The sequence below is a fragment of the Centrocercus urophasianus genome, unplaced genomic scaffold, assembly GCF_019232065.1.
Source record: "Centrocercus urophasianus isolate 14NV4802_14NV808 unplaced genomic scaffold, USGS_Curo_1.0 seq_37, whole genome shotgun sequence".
Classification (NCBI taxonomy): Eukaryota; Metazoa; Chordata; class Aves; order Galliformes; family Phasianidae; genus Centrocercus; species Centrocercus urophasianus.
In genome coordinates, this window is record NW_024884944.1 from 5,147,176 (window position 1) to 5,173,301 (window position 26,126).

The 26,126-nt window shown below is 56.6% G+C and overlaps 4 protein-coding genes across 12 annotated transcripts in view; 3 read left to right on the plus strand and 1 right to left on the minus strand.

Annotated features, from left to right (window-relative positions):
• Positions 1 to 2,656, minus strand: part of SIK3 (SIK family kinase 3) — a 71,106-nt gene extending 68,450 nt beyond the window's left edge. For 2 of the 3 annotated variants that reach the window (XM_042831866.1, XM_042831864.1), the window contains exon 1: positions 2,556 to 2,649. The gene's annotated coding sequence lies outside the window, so the exon portion shown is untranslated. Of the gene's footprint in view, positions 1 to 2,555 lie in introns of all 3 variants that reach the window. The other variant, XM_042831862.1, reaches the window with a different exon arrangement.
• Positions 2,657 to 4,769: 2,113 nt separating this feature from the next.
• On the plus strand, positions 4,770 to 13,437 carry PAFAH1B2 (platelet activating factor acetylhydrolase 1b catalytic subunit 2). Of its 4 annotated transcripts, none has more exons than XM_042832127.1 (6): positions 4,770 to 4,845; positions 5,713 to 5,800; positions 6,525 to 6,614; positions 7,523 to 7,639; positions 8,559 to 8,681; positions 9,307 to 13,437. In XM_042832127.1, the coding sequence occupies exons 1-6, from the start codon at positions 4,817 to 4,819 to the stop codon at positions 9,583 to 9,585; spliced, it is 726 nt and encodes a 241-aa protein (XP_042688061.1). In that variant the 5' UTR covers positions 4,770 to 4,816; the 3' UTR covers positions 9,586 to 13,437. The 4 variants fall into 4 exon arrangements, with proteins under 4 accessions (XP_042688061.1, XP_042688062.1, XP_042688063.1 ...); XM_042832128.1 differs by lacking the exon at positions 4,770 to 4,845 and adding an exon at positions 5,057 to 5,122; XM_042832129.1 differs by lacking the exon at positions 4,770 to 4,845 and adding an exon at positions 5,175 to 5,344.
• Positions 13,438 to 14,730: 1,293 nt separating this feature from the next.
• Positions 14,731 to 22,225, plus strand: SIDT2 (SID1 transmembrane family member 2). Of its 4 annotated transcripts, XM_042832149.1 has the most exons (28): positions 14,731 to 14,957; positions 15,766 to 15,887; positions 15,961 to 16,122; positions 16,196 to 16,241; positions 16,318 to 16,419; positions 16,498 to 16,581; positions 16,675 to 16,786; positions 16,863 to 16,928; positions 17,030 to 17,123; positions 17,456 to 17,511; positions 17,713 to 17,724; positions 17,811 to 17,882; positions 17,965 to 18,039; positions 18,238 to 18,300; positions 18,541 to 18,662; positions 18,737 to 18,810; positions 18,917 to 18,983; positions 19,105 to 19,178; positions 19,259 to 19,382; positions 19,465 to 19,582; positions 19,647 to 19,783; positions 19,866 to 19,974; positions 20,555 to 20,631; positions 20,724 to 20,770; positions 21,029 to 21,134; positions 21,233 to 21,343; positions 21,417 to 21,530; positions 21,608 to 22,225. In XM_042832149.1, exons 1-28 carry the CDS (start codon positions 14,760 to 14,762, stop codon positions 21,668 to 21,670), a joined length of 2,607 nt encoding a protein of 868 aa, XP_042688083.1. In that variant the 5' UTR covers positions 14,731 to 14,759; the 3' UTR covers positions 21,671 to 22,225. The 4 variants fall into 4 exon arrangements, with proteins under 4 accessions (XP_042688083.1, XP_042688085.1, XP_042688084.1 ...); XM_042832151.1 differs by lacking the exon at positions 18,238 to 18,300; XM_042832150.1 differs by lacking the exon at positions 17,713 to 17,724.
• Positions 22,226 to 23,041: 816 nt separating this feature from the next.
• Positions 23,042 to 25,909, plus strand: TAGLN (transgelin). Its single transcript, XM_042832009.1, has 5 exons — positions 23,042 to 23,146; positions 24,470 to 24,668; positions 24,758 to 24,935; positions 25,012 to 25,114; positions 25,221 to 25,909. The coding sequence occupies exons 2-5, from the start codon at positions 24,489 to 24,491 to the stop codon at positions 25,360 to 25,362; spliced, it is 603 nt and encodes a 200-aa protein (XP_042687943.1). The 5' UTR covers positions 23,042 to 23,146; positions 24,470 to 24,488; the 3' UTR covers positions 25,363 to 25,909.
• The last annotated feature ends 217 nt before the right edge of the window (positions 25,910 to 26,126 follow it).

The window sequence follows — 26,126 nt, forward strand, 5'->3', positions numbered from 1 at the left end:
CCAGAATCTAACTCTGCATAACTGGGGACTGAACATAAATTGCTGGCTTGGTTAACACAAATTGTCAACTGTTCCTTTCTATTTCATTAGTTCCAGCAAATACAATTATGAATACAGGCCTCCTGCCCTTTAGGATGATTAACATTCCCTTTCGTTAACGTCCCCAACACTGCTGACCCACATTCAACTTGTGAAATCCAGTTACATGTAAACTGCAATGCTCTGTGTCAGCAAGATGTGCCAGACCACCAGAGCCAGGAGCACAGCACAAGCTCTGCTCCTTTCAGGAAATAAACGCAGTCCTTCAACTACAAAACAGCCAAGACCCAGTCCTTTCGCATAAGAATGGGCACGAAATCCTTCTTTGCTTTACTTTTTTAGGTAAAAGGGGACACAAGCCAGGAATGCTCAGCTGTTATCTTCAGATGTCACATCAAAGTCCACTTGACCTGGCAAACATCCATAGGAAAGGAAAACAGATTCCCAATCCTTATCAATAGGCAGGCTACCTTTTAAATTCATGAGCAGCAATGAATACAAGCCTCCCAAGTTATTAATTTCACCTTCAAAGTCATGTACAAAGACAGGGCACACTATTTCTCAAGTGAGCACAGATATTCATACTGGAATTCCTCTTGAAACAGAAGAGCATGGTTCCCAAGGAGTAGCCATGATGAGCAAACCAGCTTTTCTCTAAGAGAACGTGACATGGGGTCAAGTTTGTGCAGGGATTCGATGGCTATATTTGAACGCTGCTTGATTCTTCTACGCAACTACTACTGGAAGAAACCATCTCTGGAAGGGTTTGCCAGCACACTCACCAATTGTACTACATTTGTGTAGCATGTTCAAAGGATTCTTTCAGATCACAAATGGAACCATTTTACCAAGCCTTTACTTTCTTCTAAGTCACTTCCATTAAGCCAATCCGTTCCAAGTGTTACTGGGATGAAACCAACCTCTTAGTGGCCGTTTTCTATTCCCACTGCCACTTCAAAAAATACTTCCCATACAGATTCGCCCTTTTCAGGGTATTTTACATCAGTACCTCCCTTCTAACCTCAAGAATCCCAGAGCTTGAAGCAAATAACTCTCCCCTCCTTCCTCACTCCTCTCCTGGAGTCGGCAATGACAGCGCCTGCAGAGAAGGAGAACTACTGAAATAACAGCACTGGGGATTTGCAGGCAAAAAGAGCCCATTTGCTTGGCAGGGTGGGATTTTAAAGGAAACCTGACCTCAGAGTTAAGAAAGCTTCCAGGTCAAGTTTCAGCTCCTAGCTGTTCCACCTCAGCCTTCCCAGCCCTGCCACTCACACAGCCAACAGATCCCAGCTGTTCTCAACACAGGTATTTCCCTCACCATGACTGCCTTCAGAGGGACTTCATCTCCTCCACTCAGCTGAGGGGAATTTCAAGGCACACAAAGCACCGCCTCAGGAGCAGCTCCCACTCCAGCAGGCTCACTCACAGGTGACAGCAGCAACTGCACCTACATCCCACCCTGAGAACAGCTGTGCTGCTTCCTAAAGCAAACAAACCACCTTCCCTAGCTTCAGAGCTGCAGGCACCAGTAAGCTGCTGTTTAGCAGAGCTTCTTCACGGCTGGCCATTCCATCTTGTTCAATCATTCATAAATAAAGCACGAGAGTTAACGTCAGTCCTGTCTGTTCTGAACGCAGCTTCCTAAGGTTGTGGACGTTTTGCCATTCTTCAGAAAAAAGAAAAAAAAAAAAAGAAAGCAACCCGAATGCAAGATTGCCTCTGCTTCAGTACTGTGCAAACTCTGAGTTAACATCACCCAAGAGAAGCCTCGACTTCAACAAGAAGGGCTGAATACATCAACATTCCTTGCAGCCAAAGGATTGATCTCTGCTTAAGAGGAGAAGCCTTCTGCGTTCGAAGCATCCAAGCTGCTACCACTGCTTCTAGTAGGGAAACTCAGCATCACCATGGGAAAAAAGTGACTGAGCCCTGTGCAAGGGCAACAGTAGCTGAACTGCGGGTTAAATTGTAGCATGTAACATTTGAAACTGACATCAGTTTATGCAACACACGCAAACGTATCCCAGTTCTGAACAGAAAGCTCCAGTAGATGTTTAGCAACTGATTTCTAAACAGCCCCTGCAATGAGTTTCACGCAGTTACCTGGGAAAAAGACAGATAAATCATCAACAAAGCAACCCCACGTTGAAACGGCTCCATAAATCAGAACGCAACTCCCAAAATTCAGACGGCGACTCAAGCATGACAGCTACAGCCCTCCTCACGACCCCAAGCCGCTAACGCAGAAGCAGGACAGCATCGCGACCGAGCTCTCCGGGCTGCGCTTCGAGCCGCCCGCACCGCACCGCAGTTCTTATCCCCCGCCGGGCTCCATCGGCAGCGCTGCCGTCTGACAGCACCGCCCGGCTGCGGCCCACGGCCCGGCCCGGCTCTCTCCCCGCACGGCCCGGCTCGGCCCGGCGCGGCTCCGGCTCCACCGGCGGTACCCGACCGGGGCAGAGCCGACGGGAGGAGGCGTGCGGCACGAAACGCGGCCGGGCCGGGCTCCTCACCTTGGCCCGGGTCACCAGGTGCGTGGCCAGCTTCACGACGGCGAAGTTGCCCTTGCCGATGGTGCGCTCGATCTCGTAGTAGCCGATGCGAGCGGGTCCCGGGGGTCTGGGGGGCGGCGGGGCCGGGGGCAGCCGCGGGGCCGGAGGGGGCCCCCCCGCACCGCTCGCCGCCGCCGCTGCAGCCGCCGCCGCCATCTTGTAGCGAGGAGCAAACCCCCCCCCCTCGGGGCTGCGGCACCGCGTGAGCTCATCCGCGGGGGGGCGGGGGGCGGGCGGCTGCCATGGCGACCCGGCGGGGCGGGCCGAGTGACGTCAGCGCCGCCGTGACGCCCCCGTACGTCACCGGCCGCCGAGGCGCGGGATTGGCCGAGGGGCGTGGCCTGGGAGCCCCGCGCGGCGCGGCGGGGAGGGCGCCCCCGCGTGGGGCACACTGCGGTGGAGGGCAGAAGGTCGCGGGTTCGAATCCTCGACGCCTCGACGCGGGGCAGCTGGCCGGTCCTCTCCAAACTTCATTTCGATCTCCAGCCGTTCGCTTCCTCGCACTACAACGATCTTTCACCGCAGTTACGTATCCGTGCTTCGTTCCTTTTGTGGCACGATGGTGATGCCACAAAAAGAATGCTACTTTTAGCCTGGTAGAAAATTCTACTGCCTTAATATTGTACCCGTAATTGGAGCGTTAACACTTTGACTCCCAATGCACTACATGATGTTATGATGTGGAATACTGAAAACCAAAAAACACAAAACCATGACAAATATCTTTTCTAAGAGCAAGCATCCAGCCTCGAAAATATTTGCAACTGCAGGCCTGGCTGCTCTGAGCAAAGCACTCAGTCCCTTACAGGACACTTGGGAATATCACTGTGGGTCTGCAGACACCCCAGACTCAGTGCAGTCCTGCACATCCCTGCAGCTCATCGCACTGCTGTTGTGTGCTGGGAAAATGGCTGCAGGGTTACATAAAGCAGGCAGGGGCACGGTGCTGGCAGCACGCCGGGATCGCCACCCCTCTGTGTGCTTCCTGGCAGCAACCTCAGGAGCAATCCTCCCTCAGAGGTGTAGCAGGCATGAAAAGGGATCCATAGAAACAAGGGGGCCTGGGCAGGAGTCGCAGGCAATGCACAACTGCAGTTCAGAGATTAAATCTCCGAAAAGTCTGAATGAGGAGCTACAAAAACCCTCCAATTCTTCTGCTCACCGCCCATGGTTCACAGGCGCTGTACTTGATCATAGCTGGCTTTTTGCACCCCTCAATTTCCACCCAGCAGTGCCTCCCACCCGCAGGGATCTTCCCAGAAGTTTGTTGTTGAGGTTGCCTGGGGAAACGGCTGAATTTGCCTCGAGTGGTCTGGCTGTTGCTAAGAGCAACATGTCAGCTGCAGCTGCCCATGAAAGAAGACAGGTGTGCTAGTTATGTGTTTTAAAAAGCCGTGAAAGAGCAAAAGACTGCTTGAAGCACAGCCTTCCTTTAATAATCATTAATCCTTGCCCTGCTGGCACTGATCACGTGGAACAGTGACAGCCACTGGCAAGCGGCTGGAGCGCAGGGAACCTGAACCACCACCACCTCACCATCTCCCTATTTACCCCATGCTTTCACAAAGCTGCCTCCTTGCCACTGGGTCTGCCTCGTCCTGCCCTGTTCCTGCTTTGGGACAAAGCAGAGAGAGAAACCAAATGGTCTTCTCTTTGCTGATTTAACTTCAAAGTACAGAACTCTGGGGCTGCAGAAACTGCCCATGGCCTTGGGAATGCCACAGTGCGCAGCTCACTCCAGCAAGAAGGGTCTACGAGGAACACGTGCAGCTCTCACCAGTCACAGTGAGACTGAAAAGATGCACAGAGAGGTGGGGACGCTCGGAATGCAGTGATGGCTCTGCGGCCTGGTGGTTCCGCCATGTTTTGCTGCACCTGCACGGCACTGACCTACAGCAGCCCTGCCACCGCAGGCTGCCGCCAGCCCGCCTCACCTCACTCCCCGACGCCAAGCCGCGGGCCCGCCTCCACCGGCCCGGCAGAACGACTAGACCGACGTCACCGCCTCGAGAATGACGTCATAGCGACGTCACCGCCGTGCGGTGCCCCCTAGGGGCCGAGCGCAGAGGAGCTCTGGGCGGGACTTCCGGCAGCGCGGCCGGAAGCGCCGCGGGGAGGCGAGTGGCGATTGGTCGGGTGGAGGCGGCGGAAGCGGAAGTGGCGTTGGCGCAGGCGCGGAGAGAGCCCGGGCCGAGGGAGGGAGGCGCCCGCCCGAGCGAGCCATGGAGCTGCGGGGGGAGCTGCTGTCGCCGTGAGTGTGCGGGCACCGCCCGGCCCCGCCCCGGGCAGGCTGCAGGGCTCCGGGCCTCGCCTCGTTCCGTGGGGGGCGGCGGGATGGCGGCGCCGTGCTTGCATCCCCTCCCTGCCCGGCGGTTGCGAGCGGCCCATGGGAGCCGTTGGGCGCGGGCGGCGGCTGCGGGCTCTGCTCAGGCGTTGGCCGCGGGGCGGGGCGGGATCCGGCCCTCAGCGCTGCCATCCGAGGGAGGAGTGCGGCTTCGTCCCCGTGCCCGCAGGGTGCAGCTCGCAGGGTACAGCCCCGCTGCCCGGCCTAGCGCCTGTACGGCGCACTGCTCGGACCTGGTTTTGTTGCGGTGTCTGTGCTTTGCAGGCTGCCGGGCCGCTGGGTGAAGGGCTGCGTTTGCCCCGATGGCCGCTGCACTTCCTGCCCGAAATCCCTGGGGATCGGCTCGGCCGCGATGCGCAGCCTCCTGCAGCCGCTTAATCCACCTGTACTGCGCGGCTCAGTAGCCATAAGCTGGCTATCGCTGTACTAATAGGAGCTAATCCTCGGATTACCAGCATTTATTATAGTTAAGGATTTGCCCGGCTGAGGTGTGCTTCTGCAGGACGGTCTCTGAAATGAGCTTTTCTTTGTCTTTTTAAACGCGTTGTTTTCACGTGTCAGTAGATGGCTTCAGGGAGGGCTGCCTGCAGCCTGGCAGTCCTGCACCGAGTAAAATGGATTTTGTTGTCAGCTAAAAATTAACGTACTTCGGAATGGTCATGAATTGTCCGTTGTGAATGTCAGGAAGTGCAGTGGTTTTTCTGCCAGCCTGCCTTTTCCCCTGTGCTTGGATTAGCTGCTGAAAGCAGCCTGTCTGAAATGTTCTTTCCACAGGAATAGAATGAGCTGTGGAGACTCGAATCCTGCAGCAGTGCCACATGCTGCTGAGGATACTCAGGGAGATGACAGATGGATGTCACAGGTGAGAGAGCTGTCGTGGGAGATGGGAGCCTCTTTCCTGAGGGCTGGGGGCTGCTGGGTGAGTGCTGCACGTGTCTGTCTGACCACGTTCTTGACTTGAGGTTGTAAGAGCTCTGCTACCCAACAGCTGGCAGCATTCTGATGCTTCCCTCACTTGAATTGATGAAAGAAGGCAAAAAGCAGCGTGACCTGAAAACTACACTGTGAAATGTTTTCAGAAAATAGTCCTGTTGGCCCATTGACTGAGAGAAATTGCCAACCCCGTTGTTAAACCAAGTGCAAAATAGTGCTTTCCGGTGTGTATCTTTGCAAGGGAGTGATAAAGCTGAAAAGCAGAGCTGAAGCGTTTGGTCTCCCAGTCTCTTTCTGCAACACTTCCTCCTACAGAGTGAAACAGTCAGAGGATACTTGCTGCACTGACTAACTGTTAATTTATCTGCTCTTTAATTGTTGAATTTAGTGGGTGCCTAACATATGGGTTTCATATGGGGGGCATGGAGTAGACAAATGCTGCTCTTCTCAGAGCCGAGGTTGCAACCCCTGTTAGAGTCTGTGCAGTTGAGGGGATCATTCAGTAGTTCATGGGTTAACAGAAGCACATTGGAGGGCAGACAGGAGGGAGCAGGGGGAACTGGTTGGGCAACTGTCCCTTTCTGTCCTGCAGCAGAGATGCTGATGAGCAGTGATCAGTCTGAGCTTAGCTTATACTGCTTTCTTTTAAACAGCACAATAGATTTGTTTTGGACTGCAAAGACAAGGAACCTGATGTGCTCTTCGTGGGTGATTCCATGGTGCAGTTGCTACAGCAATATGAGGTACTGATTAAAACAAAGCAAAAAAAAGAAAAGGCAATTGTGGGGTTATGTGAATTAGAATTTCTAATCCATTAACGTACAATTACTCGCTGTCCAGACTATTTCTTTTGTTCCACTCTGATTTTACTGCTGTGTCTTCTGGTTTATTCCTTAGTCACCCAGTGCCCGTTCAAAGTCTTGCTGATTTATCTCTATAAGCCATTTGTCATTCTCTGAAGCAATTAATAACTGCCTTCACTTTGTATGCATACACAACCCTTCCTCGATTCCAAACTCTCCAGAACATGCCAGTGAAATCTTTGTAGGTGTGTCTTTCTCGGCCAGAACACGTTTAACCCTTGAGGTGCTATGTGCACTGACACACCTGCTTTTCTGTTGACAAAGTGTTAAAGATCTTCTCGGAAGTGAGATTTACATGAAGGACAAGCTGGGTTGTGTTCCTTTGATTAATCTATGAAACTGCTGGAGTAAAACTAAGAATTTTGCTGCTCCACAGTGGTGGTAACTGAGTAACGTTGTTCTCCAAAAGCTGCTTCCCAGTGTAGTTCACTTTTTCTAGTTTTGTTTCCTGGCAATGTGGATGCCTTCTTTAGAAGTCTGTAATTAGCTAAACGAGGAACACCGTGATCTACAGCAGCTTCCCTCTGTATCTCTGATGCCAAATAGCTGTTCAGGAGAGCTTCCCTTTCCTCTGTGCCAGGATTGAGTGCATGAATGTCAGCAATTCTGTCTCATCTGAACCATGAAGTAAAGCTTCATCCTGTGCTTAAATGCCACTTCTGGAAGTGAGTTTTCAGAGGGTTTCTCACTGCTGCTTCCAGTGTTACTGAAGACATTGTGTGTCTGTAGTATCTTTCTCTCGTGATCTGGATGCTCCTCTCAATGAGGAAACTGACCTCTGATTGCAGATCTGGCGAGAGCTCTTCTCACCACTTCATGCATTGAATTTTGGGATTGGTGGAGACACCACTGGACACGTTCTGTGGAGACTGAAGAATGGTGAACTGGAGAACATTAAACCGAAGGTATAAACAGCCAACCAAACAAGGCAGCCTTGTGCTGACTCATAAGAGACATCAGGTCCTTGAGTGGTGTAAAACTGAGTGAGCCATTAACTCTTAGGAGAACTTTAGTTGAAGAGCTGTTGCCACTAAGTATGCATAAGGTACTGAAATGTGTTAGGCTGAGCTAGAAGTGCTTGGGAATGGAGCCATAGTTCTTATACAGGTGGCTTTCACTGCTAACGTGCATCAGAGGAAGTCATCAAGAGAAATGGCCTTATAGTCATATGCTGATCAGCACTTGTGCTGTCATTAGATTGTTTGGAGTTGCAGTGACTCATACCTGAGGGATGTTCTCAGATAGAGATGGTGAAACATTTGGCAGAAAGCGAGCAGAGAGGCTCATATGTGCAGTGAAGAACAGCTTCCTACTTCACACCTAAAGCTGCAGTCCTGTGCTCTACTGAAAGCAATGAGTGGCCCACCACAGTATCCAGTAGGAAGGCAGTGTCACTCATATTTCAATCTGTTATTTAGCAGCTTTAAGTAATTTTGTAAAGAAGTGGAGGTGCACAGTTGTCCTTGTCCTGCAGGGCCTCACGCTGTGCTGTATAAATGCCCTCTTCTTGACCAAGGTATCCTGGAGAGCCACCGAGAGGCTCTGTGGAAAGGGGTGGGCTCACATCTCACAGGCTGTCCAGAAACCCTTCAGAAGCCCTTGTTCTTCATCTATACTGGATGCCAAATCTGAAGCTTGTAAGATACCATCCGAAAGTCAGCATAACTGGCAGCTGAAACCCTGCATTTTTGGTTTGTCCTTTAGCTAGCCTGACTCTTGATTGAGCTTGATGACTGTAGATGATGTTTACGCAGTGCTTTCAGGGTCAGCAAGACTCTTACAGCTTGTTCTTGAAAAAGATGCAAACATTTCTTCTCCTCGTAGGTCATTGTTGTTTGGGTTGGAACAAATAATTACGACAACACAGCAGAAGAAGTGGCAGGAGGGATTGAGGCCATCGTGCGCCTGATAAATACCCAGCAGCCACAGGCCAAAGTTATTGTGCTGGTATGTTTATTGGAGAGCTGCAGAAGCAGAGCCCTCCGGGGAAGCTGTGTTCTCTGCTGTGTGTCTGTGTGGTGCTGGGAGTTGTGGTGATGGGGGAGGGCAGTTGTTTCATATGTCTTCTGCTCTGTGCGTGCATCCCCTCGCCTGGCTTTGCAGAAGTTATGCTGTTAGCCCCTCCAGATGTGTGGTCGTCCTCATCAGCAGTATTGCTGTCCCACCTTTGTTGAAATGCTCTGTAAGGAACAGATCAGAGCTGGGATTTGGAAGTCTTAGTTTTCTTCCTCGTTTCAACAAGTCAGCTGGTGTCCCTCTTTTTGAGGAGGTGAGCCAAAGCACTCAGCACATCACTGAAACTTTATAAAAGGAATACAAACTGATAGATTTTTTGTTTTAGCAAACAAACAAACAAAAAAAAGCAAATTCCATGCTAGCTGTGCTTCTGGCTCATCTGGCTCCTTCAGTCACATTTGAAGTTAGATCTAAAGGGACAAAATCAGATTCAAGGAATGAGATCCTTTTATCATAGACATCTTCAATCTTGAAAGGGTGCCTGAATTGAAAGGGAAATCGTTATTACACCATCAGAGTTGAATGAAAGCTCTTCATTGCCTCCTTCTTGTGTCAGGGCCTGCTACCTCGTGGAGAGAAGCCAAACCCTCTGCGGCAGAAGAATGCCAAGGTGAACCATCTGCTAAAAGCCTCACTCCCCAAACTACCCAATGTGCAGCTCCTGGATGTAGATGCTGGCTTCGTGCACTCAGATGGCACCATCTCGTACCACGATATGTTTGATTTCCTGCACCTGACAGGAGGGGCCTATGCAAAGATCTGCAAACCCCTCCACGAACTGATCATGCAGCTACTGGAGGAGACCCCTGAGGAGAAGCGAGCTGCCCTGGCCTGATTAGCTGATGTCAGTGTTAACGTCACCCAGCCCATCAGATCAGTTCTGTCACTGGCACTACAGAATCCTTCTTTCTTAAAGCACTTTCCATTGTAGAATGTTACAGATGTTCATATCTCGTGTTTTGAGGGGGAAGGCTGATGTTTAACTGGTCTTGTACAGACGAGGGCCAGCTTGTTTGGTTTTATGCAGGAGGAAATTAGCTGAAGAGGAGTTTTACTTTTAAACCATTCCTCATTTAAAATGAGCACAGGACTGTCACTCTGTGCCCCTCTCACGTGTTGTTGCTCTGTGGTTGTCCTAGAACCTTTTTAGCCTGTCTCTGACAGCCCATACGCGGCTCCTGGCCACCCTTCCTGGCTGTAGGAGTTGTGCTCTGTGTATTAGCCTGTGAACAAGAATTACCTTTCACTTGCTAATAACAGAACAGATGCATTTTTCCAAGCTCAGTCCCACCTTTTAAAGGTTTCTGGTTGGTTTTTTTTGGTTGTTTTTTTTTTCCTTTTTCTGGGGTATTTTAAGTGACACGTGTTGTTTCTCACTCCTTATTTCTGAAGCAGCATGAAACTGGAATTCAGAAACCTAAGGGAACAAACTGTTAACTTCTCTAAAGCTCCCAGGTGCTTGTCCTTGTGCTCATTTCACCATACCTGGTAGCCTGGGCACTCTTCATTCCATGTAGTTTCCCTGTGGGCAGTGTCATTCAGGTGCCCTTGATGGCAGCCCTGTCTGTGTAAGGCATTGCTGGCTTTTGAAGTCATTCAGTTTAGCATTTTAATTATCCAGTTGGTATCACACAAGGCAGTCACTTCCTCGCTACTATGGAACTGACATTTCATTCCTTTGGGATGCCTGTGCTCCAGGGCTCTTTGCAGTACTGTTCATTGTTCTTTTTTGCTTTGTTTTTGTAAGTATGACTGTTACACCCTTTTTTTTTCCTAAGGAGAACCCACATGAACAGCCCCTTTTTTTCGAGGCATAAAACAGTCTGAAGCTTTACAGATTCAAAGGTGTATATTTCTTTATTGCTTCTGTTTTACTTGTATGAACATTTTATTCAAGCAACTGCAGCATGAAGTCGAGGTGTGGCCTTTTGCTGCCCTGGGTGCTGCTCGCCTCTAGCCAAGGAAGCCATTGCAGCAGTGCTCTCTTACAGGGGCTGCAGGTAGGTGGGATTTTTGTTTTGTTTTTTTTTTTTTTTTATGAGCTGGTTATAGCCTACTAATGGGAAAATAGCCTTTCATCTCCAATGAAAGCTTCTCTTTATTCAGAAAGAAACCGTTTTGGACCCTAAACGCAGAGCCCTAGGGGAACAGATAAACATACTTGCAAATAAAACAATTTTAAATGAAGTCTGTTCTTCCTTGGCTTACCTACCAGAGCTGGAGCTTGCAGCACTGTGCAAACACTGCAGTGGTTTGCAGCGTGCTAGCTGATGGAGAGCTGCCAGCACAGATCTCTGCACTTCTTTCAGTGTATGAGGAATCTGCAGCCACACGTGCTCATCTCGGCAGGTAAATTGGAGAGGAACGATGGCTTTGGAGCAGGCACTTCCTGCTCTGTTCTTAAGGAGGGGTGTTTAGGTGTCCAGGTTGCTTGCTGTGCCCTGCTGCAATGAAAGTACGTAGGTGCTGTATATAGTCTGTTTGCCCTTTTTTATAACAAAGGGTGCTGGTGTTTAATGCAGTCTATAATCTAGCATTAAGGAATACTTTTACGTCCCCACTACATTCCCCTGTTCCTGTAGATTTGATCATAGCAGGGTTTCTGCCTGGATTGCATGCATAGTTTGTGTTTTGTTTCCAGTATATGTGATCTACACACAGATGAAGGAAGGATGAAGCTTTCCACTTCCCAGAAATAAATACCAGAGTGCTGTAGTAGAGGAGGGATGGCTGTCTCACCCCAAAGCAGGCTGAGCATGCGCTGCTCCCAGGCCTGTGTGCTCTGCAGCCCTGCTGCCTTGCAGAGGGGCTTTAAGGTAATGTTCACACTTCTGGTTAGATGCTCACTGGAGAAGTTGGTGTAAGAAAGTGTAAAGTGTTAAAAATAGGCTGCAGTGGAGGATTCTTGGGGAAAAGTTCTACTACCCCTCTCCCCCTCCTCACGCCCTCCTTCGGGAGAAGGGTTAAAACCCAAATCTGCTCCCTGTGAACTTTGCAGCTTTTGTAATAAGGCAGTGTGGTAGCTGAACCTATGCATCCCTGCTTTGCTCCCTGCTGTCACAATGTTTGGTTGAAGAGGTGCTGGCTGACAGTAACGTGTTCTCCAACAGAAAAGCTGTAACTTCTTACCTAAGCACCCGTACAGCTGGGGCTGTGTCCTGCCCTGAGTCAGCTGCTCTTGGTGAGGCACTGTGTGGTGTGAGAGGTTTAGCAGGTTCATGACTGCAGTGTGACCCTGCTGGCTCTCTGCTTAAGCTTGGTGTGCTAAGGTGCCATGTTCTGTGCTTGCTTCAGTGTTCACAGCCCTCTGCTACCTTCATTGTTGCTGGTTATGACCGATGGACAAAGAAAGGGCAGCTTTGTGTCTGAGACTTCAGCTCTATTTGTGGCTGTTTAGTAATAAACTGTCCTGCTTCACATGGAGGGGTTTTGTGTGGGGGGCAGGCAGGGATTGTTCCTCTTCACTGAGCAGGCACCGAAAATGAGTGCCTTGCTGTCAGAAGTGCAGGAAAGCTTCACTTGCAGCCCTGGGTGACTGATGTCCCCTGGGATCGGGGTTGGGCCGCCTCTGCCCAGCCAGCATGAACTGCGTCATTGTTAATGGCTGGCTGTGAGAGAAGTGGCCCTTTGAGGCCTTTTCCTTCTGTAAACAACCTAGCTGCATTGCTCAGTTCTGTGCTGAAGCCTGGTGTCTTGTCTGTGCTGTGACCTGCGAGCGTCGCCGAGTTTTGTATTTATTGCAGCGGAGAAGAAAAGATGTGAAAGGACAGCAAGAGTCTCTCGTAACTGAGCAGAGGGGGGAGAGCATTGCAGGCGTGATGGGGACTGCGAGGAGCAAAGCCTGTGTACATGGATCAGCAGCTGCCCCATCACTGCTCGCTGACTTGAACCTTCCCAGGAAGAAATTGTGATCCTGCTTTGGCAAAAAAAAAAGAAAAAAAAAAAAAAAAAAAAAAAAAAGGCATCAGCTGGTAGAACTCGCTCTGTTTAGTGCATATTTCGATATAAATGTAAATGTTTCACCCCAACGTGTTGCAGTGTGTGTGTGTGTGCATCTGCACGTGCGTCTTCCGTCCCCCTGTGTTGGTTGCTTGTTTTGTTTCTGCTGTGGGAAGTGCTGCTGGGAGCAGTGCTGCTGCTCGGGGTGGGGAGAGCAGAGACCTTCCAAACTCAATCTGCAGTGTTCCCTCCTGGGACGTTTGAAGCCACGCTCATCCGGCTCCTCACTGCTTGTTTATTCTGTCCTTATTTCTGGTCTGATTTGGTTCTTTTTCTTTACTTCTTTTCCTTTTACTCACTGTTTTGAAAACAATGCCAAAGTTCCAACAAGGTTCTGCAAGTGGAGGTAACTGACTTTTTTGGTCCTAGACGAGACTTTAGCTTGCTTTTGATGACTCTGTGATTTATTTTTGATAGCTTTGAAATGCATAGGGAATGCACATCACTACAAAATCAACCTTAAAGTCATTCCAGCGGAGGCAACATTTGCATCTGAACAGGAGCTCAGGAGTTTGCTGTGTTCTGCTCCTGGCTCCTTATGGACTTCTGTCTGTCCCCAAGCAAATCACTCGACCCATTGGCAGCAGCAGCACCACCCATCAACTGGAAGCACCGCACAGACTGCCTGAAAAGTGCTTGAGACCCTCAGTGAGAGGACCTAGAGAAATAAAGTGCACAATAGCAGCAATGCTCACGTCTCTGTATGTTTGTCCAGCAGAGGCGTTGCGTTCTAGCTCGAGTGCAGGGATGGATTCTGGGGGAATCACAGAATGGTTTGGGTGGAAGGGAGCTGAAGGCCGCCTGGTGCCGCTCCCTGCAGCGCACAGGGACACCCACAGCTCAGCAGTGCTCACAGCCCCGTCCAGCCTGACCTTGGCTGTCTGTAGGGACGGGGCACCACCGCCTCTCTGGGCAACCCGTGCCAGCGCCTCACCGCCCTCACTGCCAAACCTTCTTCCTCAGCTCCACCTCAATCTCCCCTCTTGTAGTCTGAAGCCATCTCCCCTTCTCCCATCACACAGACCCACTGCAGAGTCCGTCCCCTCCCTTCTCACAGCCCCTTCAGATGCTGACGGGCCGCTCTCAGCTCTCCTTCTCTTGCCTTCTCTTCTCCGTGCTGCTCAGCCCCAGCTCTCGGCCTGTCCTCGCAGGGAGGGCTTCCATCCCTGCCGCCATTTCTGTGTCCCTCCTCTGGCCGCGCTCCAGCAGCTCCCCATCTCTCCTGCCCTGAGGACTCCACCTGTGGACGCAGTGCTCCAGGTGAGCTGTCACAGCACAGCAGAGGGGCAGGAGCACCTCCCTGCCCTGCTGCCCGCGCTGCTCTGCCTGCAGCCCAGGGTCCGCTGGGCTTTCTGTGCTGCGAGGTTTGTGGCTCAGCTGTTTCGCGGGACCCTGCGCCGCGCTTGGCGCAGAGGGCGTTGTGTGAGCACGGGGGGCGTTGGGAACCGGGGACAACAGCGGGTGCGATGCGGGCAGGCGGTGCTCACCTCTCCCGCAGCCGCGGTGCCGGTGCCGCCCCGGGCCGTCTGTCGGGGCGCGGTGAAAGCCACCCGTGCCACGTGTCACCGCTTATCGATCCCGCAGAGCGAAGTCTCGCCGCACCGGGAGCTGCGGGGAGGTGTTGGGAGCGGGCTGGTTCCGAGCCGGGCTGCGGAGCGCCGCCTGGGAGTTGGCCCCGTTCTGTCGCTGGGGACGGAGCGCGGTGCCACCCGCCCGGCCGCGTTTTTCCCCCGGGCGGCGTCCCGCCGAGCAGCGCCGCCGCCCGCCGCCCGGCACCGCCCGCCGCCCCCCGCGTCACTTCCCCGGCCTGGCCCTATGAACGCGTGTCACCGCCCTGACGTCACCGCCGGCCCCGTGTTTACAGCCGTCCGCGGAACGGGGCGATCCGAAGTGCCGCCGGCAGCCCCTCGCCGCGCCATGGGGCTCCGCGCCCCGCCGCGCCCCGCCTGACCGCCCCGCGCCTCCCCCCGACCCGCGGCACGGCAGCCCCGAGCCGGGGATGCGGGCACGATGCCCTCCGCCGGGGCCGCCGCGCTGGCCTGGGCGCTGTTTTGGCTGCTCGCCCCTCCGTCCGCCCTGCCCGAACCCCTGGACCCGAAGAAGAACGTGGAGCAGAAGGACGCCGTCTTCGACAAGATCTACTCGAACTGGGTGGCCGCCGACACGCTCAACATCTACGCCTTCAACCACACGGTGCTGAGGAACAGGGTGAGCCGGCGGCCGCGGCAGGCAGCGAGCGGGGGTGGCCGGGGGGGGGGTTGGTGTTCTCTTTTAAGGGGTGTGTTCCCCTTTTGGGGGGTGAGTTTCCCTTTTCTTAGGGCGTGCATTTCCTATTTCTGGAGTGAGTTTCCCTTTTTGGAGGTGTGTTTTGTTGTGGGTTTTTTTTTGGAGGGGGATGTTTCTCATTTGGGGGTTTATTTCCCATTTTTGGGGATGTTTCCCACTTAATAGAATCATAAAACCACAGCATGGCTCAGGTTGGAGGTGAGCTCAAAGCCCACCCAGTGCCACCCACTTGGCTGCCCCCCACCAGCTCAGGCTGCCCAGGGCCCCATCCCACATGGCCTGCAGGGATGGGGCACCCACAGTTCTCTGGGCAGCAGGGCCAGCGCCTCACCGCCCTCACATCTAACATCTCCCCTCTTACCATGTCAAGCCATCCCCTCACTATCCTATCAGCCATTCCGCCTTGTCCTACCATTTTAGGGCTCATTACCCCAACTCAGGGTTTATTTCCCATTTTTGGGGCCGCATTTCCCATTTCAGGGCACATTTCCCATTCCCTGCTGCCCCGGCACCAGGCATAAAGCAGTGCCTCTGCTGACCCGGGGAAACCAGGCAGACCAATGTCACCGTCTGGGGTGACAGTGTAGCCGGGCACTGGGGACAGCCCAGAATCCCGCAGAAGGGAGGCGTCCCCCCAGCAGCAGGGGCCGACACGTCTGCCAGCGCAGGCTGAGCAAAGTCCACGCGCCGGGGGAAGGTCCTGCCAGGCCAAAGTGTCACCTTCCCACAGACGGAGGGAGTGCGGGTGTCGGTGAACGTCCTGTCCGACCACAAGGACCTGCCTGTGCTCTTCGTGGTGAGGCAGAAGGAGGCGGTGGTCTCGTTCCAAGTGCCACTCATCCTTCGGGGGCTGTGAGTATCGATGGGGCTGAGGCTCCCAGGGCTGTTGGCACAGCGTGGCACAGCTCCCGTCTGCCCTCCCCAGGTACCAGAGGAAATACGCCTACCAGGAGGTGAGCCGCACGCTGTGCCAACCGCAGACCAAGGTGGAGGTGGAGACCCAGCACTTCTTTGTGGATGTTTCCACGCTGTCCCTCAACGCCTCCTACCAGCTGCGGGTCACCCGCGTGGAGAACTTTGTGCTGCGGTGAGGAACCCCCCTCCCATCCCCTGCCTGCTGCCCCGCCAGGCGGCCCTCATCCTCTCCGTGCTCTCTGCAGGACGAATGAAGCCTTCACCTTCAATGCCACAGCATCACAGCCGCAGGTGAGGGGCTGTGCTGGGGCAGAGGGGCGGCACCAGGGGCAACAGCGCAGGGAACGAGGTGTCCTTCTGCCCACAGTACTTCAAGTATGAGTTCCCCGACGGAGTGGACTCGGTGATTGTGAAGGTGACCTCAGCCATGGCCTTCCCCTGCTCCGTCATCTCCATCCAGGACATCCTGGTAGGATGGGGCTCAGGGTCTCACCGGGCAGCCCTTGGTGCTCAGCTGAACTGATGGGCCCGTCCCTCTGCCCGACAGTGCCCCGTCTACGACCTGGACAACAACGTGGCTTTCATCGGGATGTACCAGACCATGACCAAGAAAGCGGCCATCACAGTGCAGGTGGCTGTGGGGGGGATGTCCCACCCCATAGGGTCCCACACGTCCCACCTGGGCGCTGCTGACCCCTGTCTCTCCCCAACATGGACACTGCAGAGGAAGGATTTCCCCAGCAACAGCTTCTATGTGGTGGTTGTGGTGAAGACAGAAGATGAGGCCTGCGGAGGAGCCCTCCCCTACTACCCCCTCTCCAAGCGCACCTCCCCAGGTACTCACTGTGGGGCTCGTGCTGGGGATGGGGCCGGGCCCACGTGGGGCTGACTGCTGGCTTTGCCTTCCCACAGATAAGCCAGTGGATCAGCACAACCGGCAGAAGATGCTGGAGGTGATGGTGTCACCGGCCATAACCTGTAAGCCTGGGTGGGAGGTGGCTCCGGGTGCCGTTAAGGGCTGGGGGCTGCTGGGTGGTGCAGGGACCAGGGGTTGCTGCTCACCCTGAGGCTCTCTGCAGCGGAGGCGTACGTGAGCAGCATGCTCTTCTGCCTCGGCATCTTCCTCTCCTTCTATGTCATCACGGTGCTCATCGCCTGCTGGGAGAACTGCCGGTGAGGTCCCACGCTCCCACCCTGCTCCAATTCAGAGGCCTGCCACCGCATCCCCTCCTAGTGCAGTGTCCATCCTCAGTGCCATGCCCCCTCCCGGTGCCATATCCCAGCCCTGGTGCCACGTCCCTGTCCCAGTGTTGTGTCCCAGCCCCTGTGCCACATCCCTCCCAGCGCTGTGCCCCCTCACGGTGCCACATCCCAGCCCTGGTGCCATGTCCTATCCCCAGTGTCATGTCCCATTCCCGATGCCATGTCCCAGCCCCAGTGTCGTGTCCCCTCCCAGTGCTATGTCCCAGCCCCGCAGTGCAGCTCACGTCCGGTTCCTTTGGCAGTCAGCACAAGAAGAAAGGGCTCCTGGCTGCCATGGACTCGCCCAGCCTGGACACGGGTGAGGGGTTGGGGGCATGTGGAGGGGATGTGCCTGGGGCTGGTGGGTCCTTCTCCTCTTTCAAGCCTTTCCTGTGCCAAAGAGCAGAGGCAGGGATGTCCGGGGGTTTGTCTTCTCTGCTCTGGGGCTGACGCGGCTGAGCTGGGACTTGGGCAACTGACTGAATCTCTCTCTTTTTCCATGTCTTTCTGGGACCCCCAGCATCCTTACTGGGTAGGTGCTGGCACTGCTGCACACCAGCTGGGCGCAGACCCGTGTTGGGGTGCTGATGGTGCTGTGTGTCCCCTCCTGCCTTGCAGGGCACGCCCACAGCATCCCAGACTCCTTCCTCGGGCATGCCCCCTACGTGGGCTGTGGATACGGCTCCTTTGGTGAGTGCTGCACACCGGCCCTCACCCCATACCTAAGGGGCCAGCAGCCGTGCCACCATGCCCACCCCCTCTGTTTTTGCAGAGAACGGTTCCTCCTGCAGCACCGAGGCCATCACAGACAGCATGGGCTCTGCAGACGTCTCCTATGGATACATGGGTGTGTGTGGGGCTGCCCCAAGGGCACGACCAGTGATGTGCTCGCTCCATCCATGGCAGCTCCTCGTTGCCAGCCTGCAGCAGGGGCTCCAGCTGGGCATCACCAACTGGCGAGGCGGTGATACGTGGGGAGCTCCCGAGGTGCCGGCGGTGGGCTCGGCTCCCGTCCTGCCCCAGTAACTCTCGCTTTCCTTTAAAGGGCAGGAGCAGTTCAAGCGGCGCATCCCCTCCTCCCCGATGAGGCACCAGTACATTGCCATGGGTAGATGTTGGTCCGAGCAGGGGCGGTCCAATCAAAGCAATCTGCCCTGCCCAGGCCTGACGCTGGGCACAGACCCAGCCGTGACCTCGGCCCCAACGCGGCCACATCCCAGGGTGTAGCTCTGCTCTGCGCCCCGTCCCGCCCCGGCGGGGAGGTGTGGGTGTAATTGGGGTGATTGCTGCCGGTGAGGAGCCCTGGGGGCTCAGTGCAGCCCTGCTGACCTCCCTGTCTCTGCTGCAGGAGAGCGGTCGCTGGAGAACGTGGCCGGCCGGCCGCGCCTGGATTCCCTCAGCTCTGTTGAAGAGGACGACTACGACACACTGGCCGACATCGACTACGACAAGAACGTCATCCGCACCAAGGTGCGAGCCGTGCCCATGCGTTGCCACGCCGTGCCGTGCTGCAGGCACTGCCCTCACCCTGCTTCTCCTTCCAGCAATACCTCTGCGTGGCTGACCTGGCCCGCAAGGATAAGCGGGTGCTGCGGAAGAAATATCAGATCTACTTCTGGTGAGCAGGAGGTGGCTGGAGGGCTGGGGATGTGTCCCGGCAGTGCCTCTCCCACTGCTGCAGGTGGGTGGCAGTGACATTGGTGACACTGCTGTGCCCCTCCCAGGAACATTGCCACCATCGCTGTGTTCTACGCGCTGCCCGTCGTCCAGCTCGTCATCACCTACCAGACGGTGAGCAGGCGGTGCTCCCACACCACGCTCTGCAGCAGTGGGAATGTGCCCGTGTCCCTGGCTGTTCCCAAATCTCCTCCCACTTCTCCTCCTCCTCCTCTCATTGCACTCACACCTGTAGGTGGTGAACGTCACCGGCAACCAGGACATCTGCTACTACAACTTCCTGTGTGCCCACCCGCTGGGGAACCTCAGGTGAGACAGTGAGGTCCTGGCACGGGGCAGGGCTGTGGGTGTGGGTCCCAGGGCACTGATGGGCTGAACCCCCCCTGCAGCGCCTTCAACAACATCATCAGCAACCTCGGCTACGTGCTGCTGGGCTTGCTCTTCCTGCTCATCATCCTGCAGAGGGAGATCAACTACAACAGGGCGCTCATGCGCAATGACACACGCGCCCTGGTAAGAATCCTCAGCCACCAGGCCGTGTCCCCAGGGAGCTCAGCTCCCCCAGGTGCCGATTCCCTCCTCTCTGCCCCTGCAGGAGTGTGGCATCCCCAAGCACTTCGGGCTCTTCTATGCCATGGGCACGGCGCTGATGATGGAGGGGCTGCTCAGTGCCTGCTACCACGTCTGCCCCAACTACACCAACTTCCAGTTCGGTGAGTGCCATCCCAGCAATGTGCTGGGAGCTGCTGCAGCCCTGCTCACCGCTCCGTCCTGCAGACACCTCCTTCATGTACATGATTGCTGGGCTCTGCATGCTGAAGCTGTACCAGAAACGGCACCCAGACATCAACGCCAGTGCCTACAGCGCCTATGCCTGTCTGGCTGTTGTTATCTTCTTCTCTGTCATTGGTGTGGTGAGTGCAGGCGTGCTGCGGGGCTGGGCACGGTGTGGGGTGGCCACTTGCCCACCTGCTGGTCACTGGGCTCTCCACGTAGGTCTTTGGCAAAGGCAACATGGTCTTCTGGATCATCTTCTCTATCATGCACATCATGGCCACATTGCTGCTGAGCACCCAGCTCTACTACATGGGGCGCTGGAAGCTCGGTGAGGGCTGAGTGTGGGTGTGCATGGGGGTTGTGCTGCAGGCAGCAGGGATGGGAAGGGATGAGGTGGGAGGGGACAAAATGGGATGGGATAGGTTGAGGTGGGGGGGAAGGGATTGGTTGGGATGAGATGGGTTGGGTTGGAATGGGATGGGATGCAGTGGAAATGAGATGGATTGAATTGGGTTGGGATAGGATGGGATGCAATGGGTTGGGTTGGAAGGGGATGGGATGGGAAGAGATGCGATGGGATGTGTTGGGATGCGATGGGATGGGACAGAATGCGATGAGATGAATTGGGTTGGGATAGGATGCAATGGGATGGGATGGATTAGGTTGGGATGGGGTGCAACAGAATAGCATGGATTGGGTTGGGATGTGATGGGATGGGATGGAATGCAATGGGATGCAGTGGCGTGGGATGGGATGCAATGGGTTGGATCGGTTTGGGATGGGATTCAGTGAAATGGGATGAGGTGTTGAGTTGGGTTGGGATGTCTTGCAGTCAAATGGGTTGGGATGGGATGCAGTGGGATGGGACCAGCTCTGTGCCCCCAGTACTACATTCCCACTCTCTGCAGACACAGGCATCCTGCGCAGGATCCTTCATGTGATGTACACAGACTGCGTCCGGCAGTGCAGTGGCCCCATGTACGTGGTGAGTGATGGCACCGGAGGGGAAGGGACATTGCTGGCCACCAGCTCAGGAGAGGGGCTGTGCCCCTTCACCCCTCTTGTCTTCCTTCACAGGACCGAATGGTGCTCTTGGTTATGGGAAACATCATCAACTGGTCCCTGTAAGTGCAGAACCAGGAGCAGGCGAGACCCCCACACAGCTTCCTCTGTGCCCAGACCCCCCCCATGCCTGCTGCTGCTCCCACCCTGCTCCCCTCGGCCCCATGTGGGCTGAGGATTCCCAGCTCGTGACAGCTGTGAGCCAAGCAAGGCATGAGCCCCCAGTGCTCCTTCAGTGCCCAGAAGAGCAGAACCAGAGAGCGGGCAGTAGGGCATGGGGGGGGAGTCCCCAGGCTCTGCTGACCCCGCTGCCTCCTCAGCGCCGCCTACGGGCTCCTTGTGCGCCCCAATGACTTCGCTTCCTACCTGCTGGCCATCGGCATCTGCAACCTGCTCCTCTACTTCGCCTTCTACATCATCATGAAGGTGTGAGCTGCAGGCTGGCCATGCGGGCACCCGGGCCTGGTGGGAGGGCGGCAGGGGTGGCCCCTCGGGGGTGTGCAGTGACCCACCATCTCCTCCAGCTCCGCAGCGGTGAACGCATCAAACTCATCCCCCTGCTCTGCATCATCGGCACCTCTGTGGTCTGGGGCTTTGCACTCTTCTTCTTCTTCCAGGGGCTCAGTACCTGGCAGGTAGGTGTGTGGCTGTGCGGGGTGTGGGGCAGCTGGGGGGCAGACACGGTGATGGCTGCCCTTTCCTGCTCAGAAAACACCAGCGGAGTCCCGGGAGCACAACCGTGACTGCATCCTGCTCGACTTCTTTGACGACCACGACATCTGGCACTTCCTCTCCTCCATTGCCATGTTTGGTTCGTTTCTGGTAGGTGCTGCCCGCTGCATAGATCCCACTCCCCATCACTGCTGCCCGTCCCACTGCCGCCCCACTCCCCTCCGCAGGTGCTGCTGACGCTGGATGACGATTTGGACTGTGTCCAGCGGGACAAGATCTACGTCTTCTAGAGCCTGGAGGAGGGGGGCCAGGCACGGTGCGGCACCCAGGGACCTGCCGTCCTACTGCTCCCCGGTGCCACAACCCAGGGCTGTGCCAAAAGCCCAGCAGGACCCCATGGACCGTGCCTGCGCTGTGGGTCCCCACCGGATGCTCCGTCCTCATCGCCATTCCCACAGCAGGCCGGGGTTCCTTGGCCCCACTGTACCTCCTGCTCACCGTGCCATCCTCGGGGCTGCCCAGCACAAGTCCTCGCCAAAAGCGGTTCTGGGGATGCGCTGCGGTGCCCGGTCCTAATCCTGCACTGGGACTGCGCCCATCCTTGGTGATAAGTGACACTGGAAAGGCGCTGGTGGGCTGCCCGTCCCGCAGCTCCACACACACCAGTGTGGGACCTTCAGTGCCTAACGCCCAGGTGTGGGGCACGGCGATGCCTTCGCACCCCGGGGCGGCCATGGGGCTCAGAGCCTCTCGGGGTTTTTATTCTCCCGTCCGCTGCTCCTGCAGTGCTCAGCACTCAGCTGGGCTCCGGGCGGCTCGCATTAAAGTCTCTGCACTTTACAGCAGCTGCTGCCTCCTGTGGGGCTGGGAGTGGGGTTGGGACTGGGGCTGGGGGCTCGGTGGGTGCTGCTGGGTGTCAGCCGCATTCCAGGCGTAGGGTTCTGTGTGCTGTTGGCTGCAGGCATTGGGTTGGGGTGTGGGGGGATGGATGTGTGGGGTCCTGGGGCTGCACCCCTCGCTGAGCACACAGGATTCCCAGAGGAGAAGCTTGGAGCTGTGGCTGTGCCACGTGGCAGCTCCTGGCACTGCAGAGAGGGTCGGGCAGAGCCCAGGACGGTGTGGCTGTGCCAAAGTGTGAGCCCCATCACACCCCATCCCAACATCAACTCTGCCCCCCACCCTGCTGTATCCTGCCCACCCCACTGGGGCAGAGCAATGCCCAGGACCTGTTGTGCCCTGGCAGGATGCCCGTGGGATGCCCATCGCCTCGCAGCCCTGCGCTGCCCAGCCCTGCCTCAGCTGTGCTCTCCAAGAGCCCCTGTGCGCACCGCGGCCATCCCATACCCCAGCCTCGCACCCGCTGCCCCCCGTGCCCCCACCCACCAGGAGCCTCCCATCCCTGCAGTGAGCACAGGGGAAAGCCAGCCATGAAGTCAGGGCAGAAAACTCCGCGAGCGCCTGCCTATAAAAGGATTTACTTCATCAGAGCCCCCGGGCCCCGCTTCCTCCCTGCCTCAAAACCACTGGAGCTGAGGCACGCAGGGAATGCTCCGGCACGGGCTTTAGTCACTGGTTTTCGGAGTCTTTCCCCAAATATGGTGCCTGGGCCGGAGTCATGGTGTGCTGTGGGGCTGGGGGAGGGCTGGGGGCTGTCCCGTGAGCCGCTGACATCACTGTCCGACCTTTTAGCGCAGCGTCGGCCTCCGAACTGTGCAGTGTGCTGGCACCCACCGAGCATCGCCGCTCGCCTCCTTGAGTCGCTGCTTGTGAGTCCTGCGGGGTTGTTGGAGGGAGGGTGTGCTGTGGCTGCCGGCCCCTGGGATGGGGATGCTGCTGCGGGGATGAGGATGCTGCTCCCCACATTGGGATCCTGCTCCCCACATTGGGGTCTTGCTCCCTGGATTGGGATGCTGCTCTCCAGGATGGGGATGATGCCGTGAGGATGGGAGTGATGCTGCTGGGGTGGAAATGCTGCTGGCTGGGACGGGAGTGATGCTTTCTGGATTGGGGTTCTGCTCCTAGGGTGAGGGCTGCAGCTCCCTGGGCTGGGGATGCTGCTCAGGGCATGCTGCTGCCCCTGGTACTCAGCACCACTTTGGTGCCACTGCTCTGTGGCTCACAAGAGCAGTGTTGGTGGGTGCTGGCTCAACCCAGCCCCAGCTGCGCAGGAGAAGCAGACACAGCCCCCAGTGACTGAGTTCCTGCAGGAAAGGGGCATGACACAGTGCAGGGAGACAGGTCAAGAGGTGGGTGTGGGGTTGGTCTGGGTTCAGCGGCGTTGGAGACAGAGCTCAGGTCTGTCTGCAGGGCTCGTGGGGTCCTGTGCTGCTGGCAGAGAGCAGGCTGTATGTTCTGCTCTGCCCCACGTGTGCTCTGCTCTGCTCTGCATGCTGTGCCAGGGCTCGGTGCTGTCCTGCAGCAGTTGGGAGGCTCTGCCCAGTGGATGGTATGAGCTGGCTGCTGGGGAAGCCCAGGGAAGGAGTGGATGTGGGAACCATGCATGTTGCTCCATGGCCCAGCCCCAGCACCCGGCTGGCTTTAACCCAAGCAGGGAAGAGCAAGGCCAGCTCTGTGAGGGTTTAGCTGCTGGCTCCCCACCACCTCTCCCTCCTGGCATCCATCCTGACATCCTCTGGCGCTGCCCACCACAGCCACCCTGTGCTCTGCCCGCACCATGTCCTTACAAGGGCACGGGAGAGCTCCTGCCATGGCCTGGCCCCGCTGGCGCTGGCATGAGGACATGCACTTTGCTGTGCCACAGCCACCCAGCTCCACTGCCTGCTCCCTTCCTGGGCGTCTGCAGGCAGCTCCAGCCATGGCCACCCAACGCTGGGGACATCCACACCAGCAGGAGCTGGCTGCTGGCTGAGCGAGATGGGCACAAGGCAGTGCAACCCAAGCAAGGCAGATCTGGGTAGGAACCATCCACCTGGGTGCGCTACAAGGATCACGGCCGTGCTCACGCCTCCAGATCTCCATTGGCATCGACGGCCATTGCCTGCCCTGGGATGAGCTCAGGGAGGATGCCATGGGATGCAGCACGCTGGGTGTGGGGGCTGGCAGCCCCTCACGGCCCCCTCCCGCTGCAGGTCTCTGCCCACCGCAGCCATGGCAAACAAGGGCCCAGCCTATGGCATGAGCAGGGACGTCCAGTCCAAGATCGAGAAGAAGTACGACGATGAGCTGGAGGATCGCCTGGTGGAATGGATCGTGGCTCAGTGTGGGTCCAGCGTGGGCCGCCCGGACCGGGGCCGCCTGGGCTTCCAGGTCTGGCTGAAGAACGGCATTGTAAGTGCAAGGCTGGAAGGGTGGGAGGCTGCGATGCATTGCAGCATGGCACAACACAGCGCAGAGCTCAGCCTCTCCTCTGCCTGCAGGTCCTCAGCCAGCTGGTGAACAGCCTCTACCCTGACGGCTCCAAGCCTGTCAAGATCCCCGACAGCCCTCCCACCATGGTCTTCAAGCAGATGGAACAGATTGCCCAGTTCCTCAAGGCGGCTGAGGACTACGGTGTGGTCAAGACAGACATGTTCCAGACTGTCGACCTCTTTGAAGGTGTGTGCCTGGGTGGGTGGGGGGCTGCAGGCGGGGGGCTCACAGCACTCACTGAGAGGGTGCTGCCTTCTCACAGCCAAGGATATGGCGGCGGTGCAGAGGACACTGGTGGCCCTGGGGAGCCTGGCGGTGACCAAGAACGATGGGCATTACCACGGGGATCCCAACTGGTTCATGAAGTAAGTGGGAGCACAACCCTGGGGTTGAGGGTTGAGGCTGATGGCCTGGGGGTCGGGGTCTGGGGGGGTGTGGGGGTGCCCCATCGCCTCTCTCTGTTCCGTGCAGGAAGGCGCAGGAGCACAAGCGGGAATTCTCCGAGAGCCAGCTGAAGGAGGGCAAGAACATCATCGGCTTACAGATGGGGACCAACAAGGGCGCATCACAGGCGGGGATGAGCTACGGCCGACCCCGGCAGATCATCAGCTAGGCAGCCCCCCGCCTCCCCCAGCCCCAGCCAGGACCTCCGTCTCCGCTCCCTCTGTCCCGCGTGCCGCAGCTGCTGGGGCAACGGCGACTCCAACCGCCCCTCACCGATTGGTATTTATTGAAAACAAAAAGCCAGCCAGCCCAAACGACCCTTCAGCGCCTCGACCGGCAGCACGCACCGAGCGGCGGCCCCCGCGGCGATGCTGGGGCAGCCCGGCCGCGCTCTGCCGTGCTCGCTCCGGCTCCCAGGCGGCCTCTCGAGCTCTCCTCTTCTCTCCGGCCTCGCACGCTCCCCGCTTCACCCCTGCGAGCCCCGCTGCGAGCTGGTCCTGCCCCGCTGTGCCGAGCCGCGCTCGTGGGGACCCACGGTGCCCCATGGCCCTCCCTGGGGCGGGCGCGTGCCCCAGCACCCGGAGCCACCCTGCCTGCCCACCACCCTGCACCGGCCAAAAGTCACTCCGGCAGAGATCCTTGCAAATGGGGAGAAAAGAAAATTGGCCTCGGTTTTGTACTTCGTTTTTGTCAAAATTAAAAGGTTGTTCATCTAACGCGGCGTGCCGAGGTTTCCTCCTGCGGGCATCCAGGGAAGCCAAAGCCCTGGACAGGCGGATGGTGCCGAGTTTGGGGTCTCTACACTCCCCCAATGGCTGCTGCCATTCCTTCTTCCACCTGCCCAGGCCATCGCTCACCCCTGCCAGGAGCAGCCCTGGCTGCAGGGAAACAGAGTACAGAGGGCTATGGGCACCCAGGAAGGCAGCTCCACGG

What these genes read in the sequence shown, in the direction of transcription:
- SIDT2 (XM_042832149.1), top strand. Translation starts at nt 14,760, where the DNA reads ATGCCCTCCGCCGGGGCCGCCGCGCTGGCCTGGGCGCTGTTTTGGCTG. An exon ending in CTCCAAGCGCACCTCCCCAG is followed by an intron (nt 16,787 to 16,862) that starts GTACTCACTGTG and finishes GCCTTCCCACAG; the next exon opens with ATAAGCCAGTGGATCAGCAC. An exon ending in AGAACGTCATCCGCACCAAG is followed by an intron (nt 18,663 to 18,736) that starts GTGCGAGCCGTG and finishes TTCTCCTTCCAG; the next exon opens with CAATACCTCTGCGTGGCTGA.
- TAGLN (XM_042832009.1), top strand. Translation starts at nt 24,489, where the DNA reads ATGGCAAACAAGGGCCCAGCCTATGGCATGAGCAGGGACGTCCAGTCC. An exon ending in TCTGGCTGAAGAACGGCATT is followed by an intron (nt 24,669 to 24,757) that starts GTAAGTGCAAGG and finishes CTCTGCCTGCAG; the next exon opens with GTCCTCAGCCAGCTGGTGAA. An exon ending in GATCCCAACTGGTTCATGAA is followed by an intron (nt 25,115 to 25,220) that starts GTAAGTGGGAGC and finishes TGTTCCGTGCAG; the next exon opens with GAAGGCGCAGGAGCACAAGC.
- PAFAH1B2 (XM_042832127.1), top strand. Translation starts at nt 4,817, where the DNA reads ATGGAGCTGCGGGGGGAGCTGCTGTCGCC. An exon ending in ATGACAGATGGATGTCACAG is followed by an intron (nt 5,801 to 6,524) that starts GTGAGAGAGCTG and finishes TCTTTTAAACAG; the next exon opens with CACAATAGATTTGTTTTGGA. An exon ending in AGGCCAAAGTTATTGTGCTG is followed by an intron (nt 8,682 to 9,306) that starts GTATGTTTATTG and finishes TTCTTGTGTCAG; the next exon opens with GGCCTGCTACCTCGTGGAGA.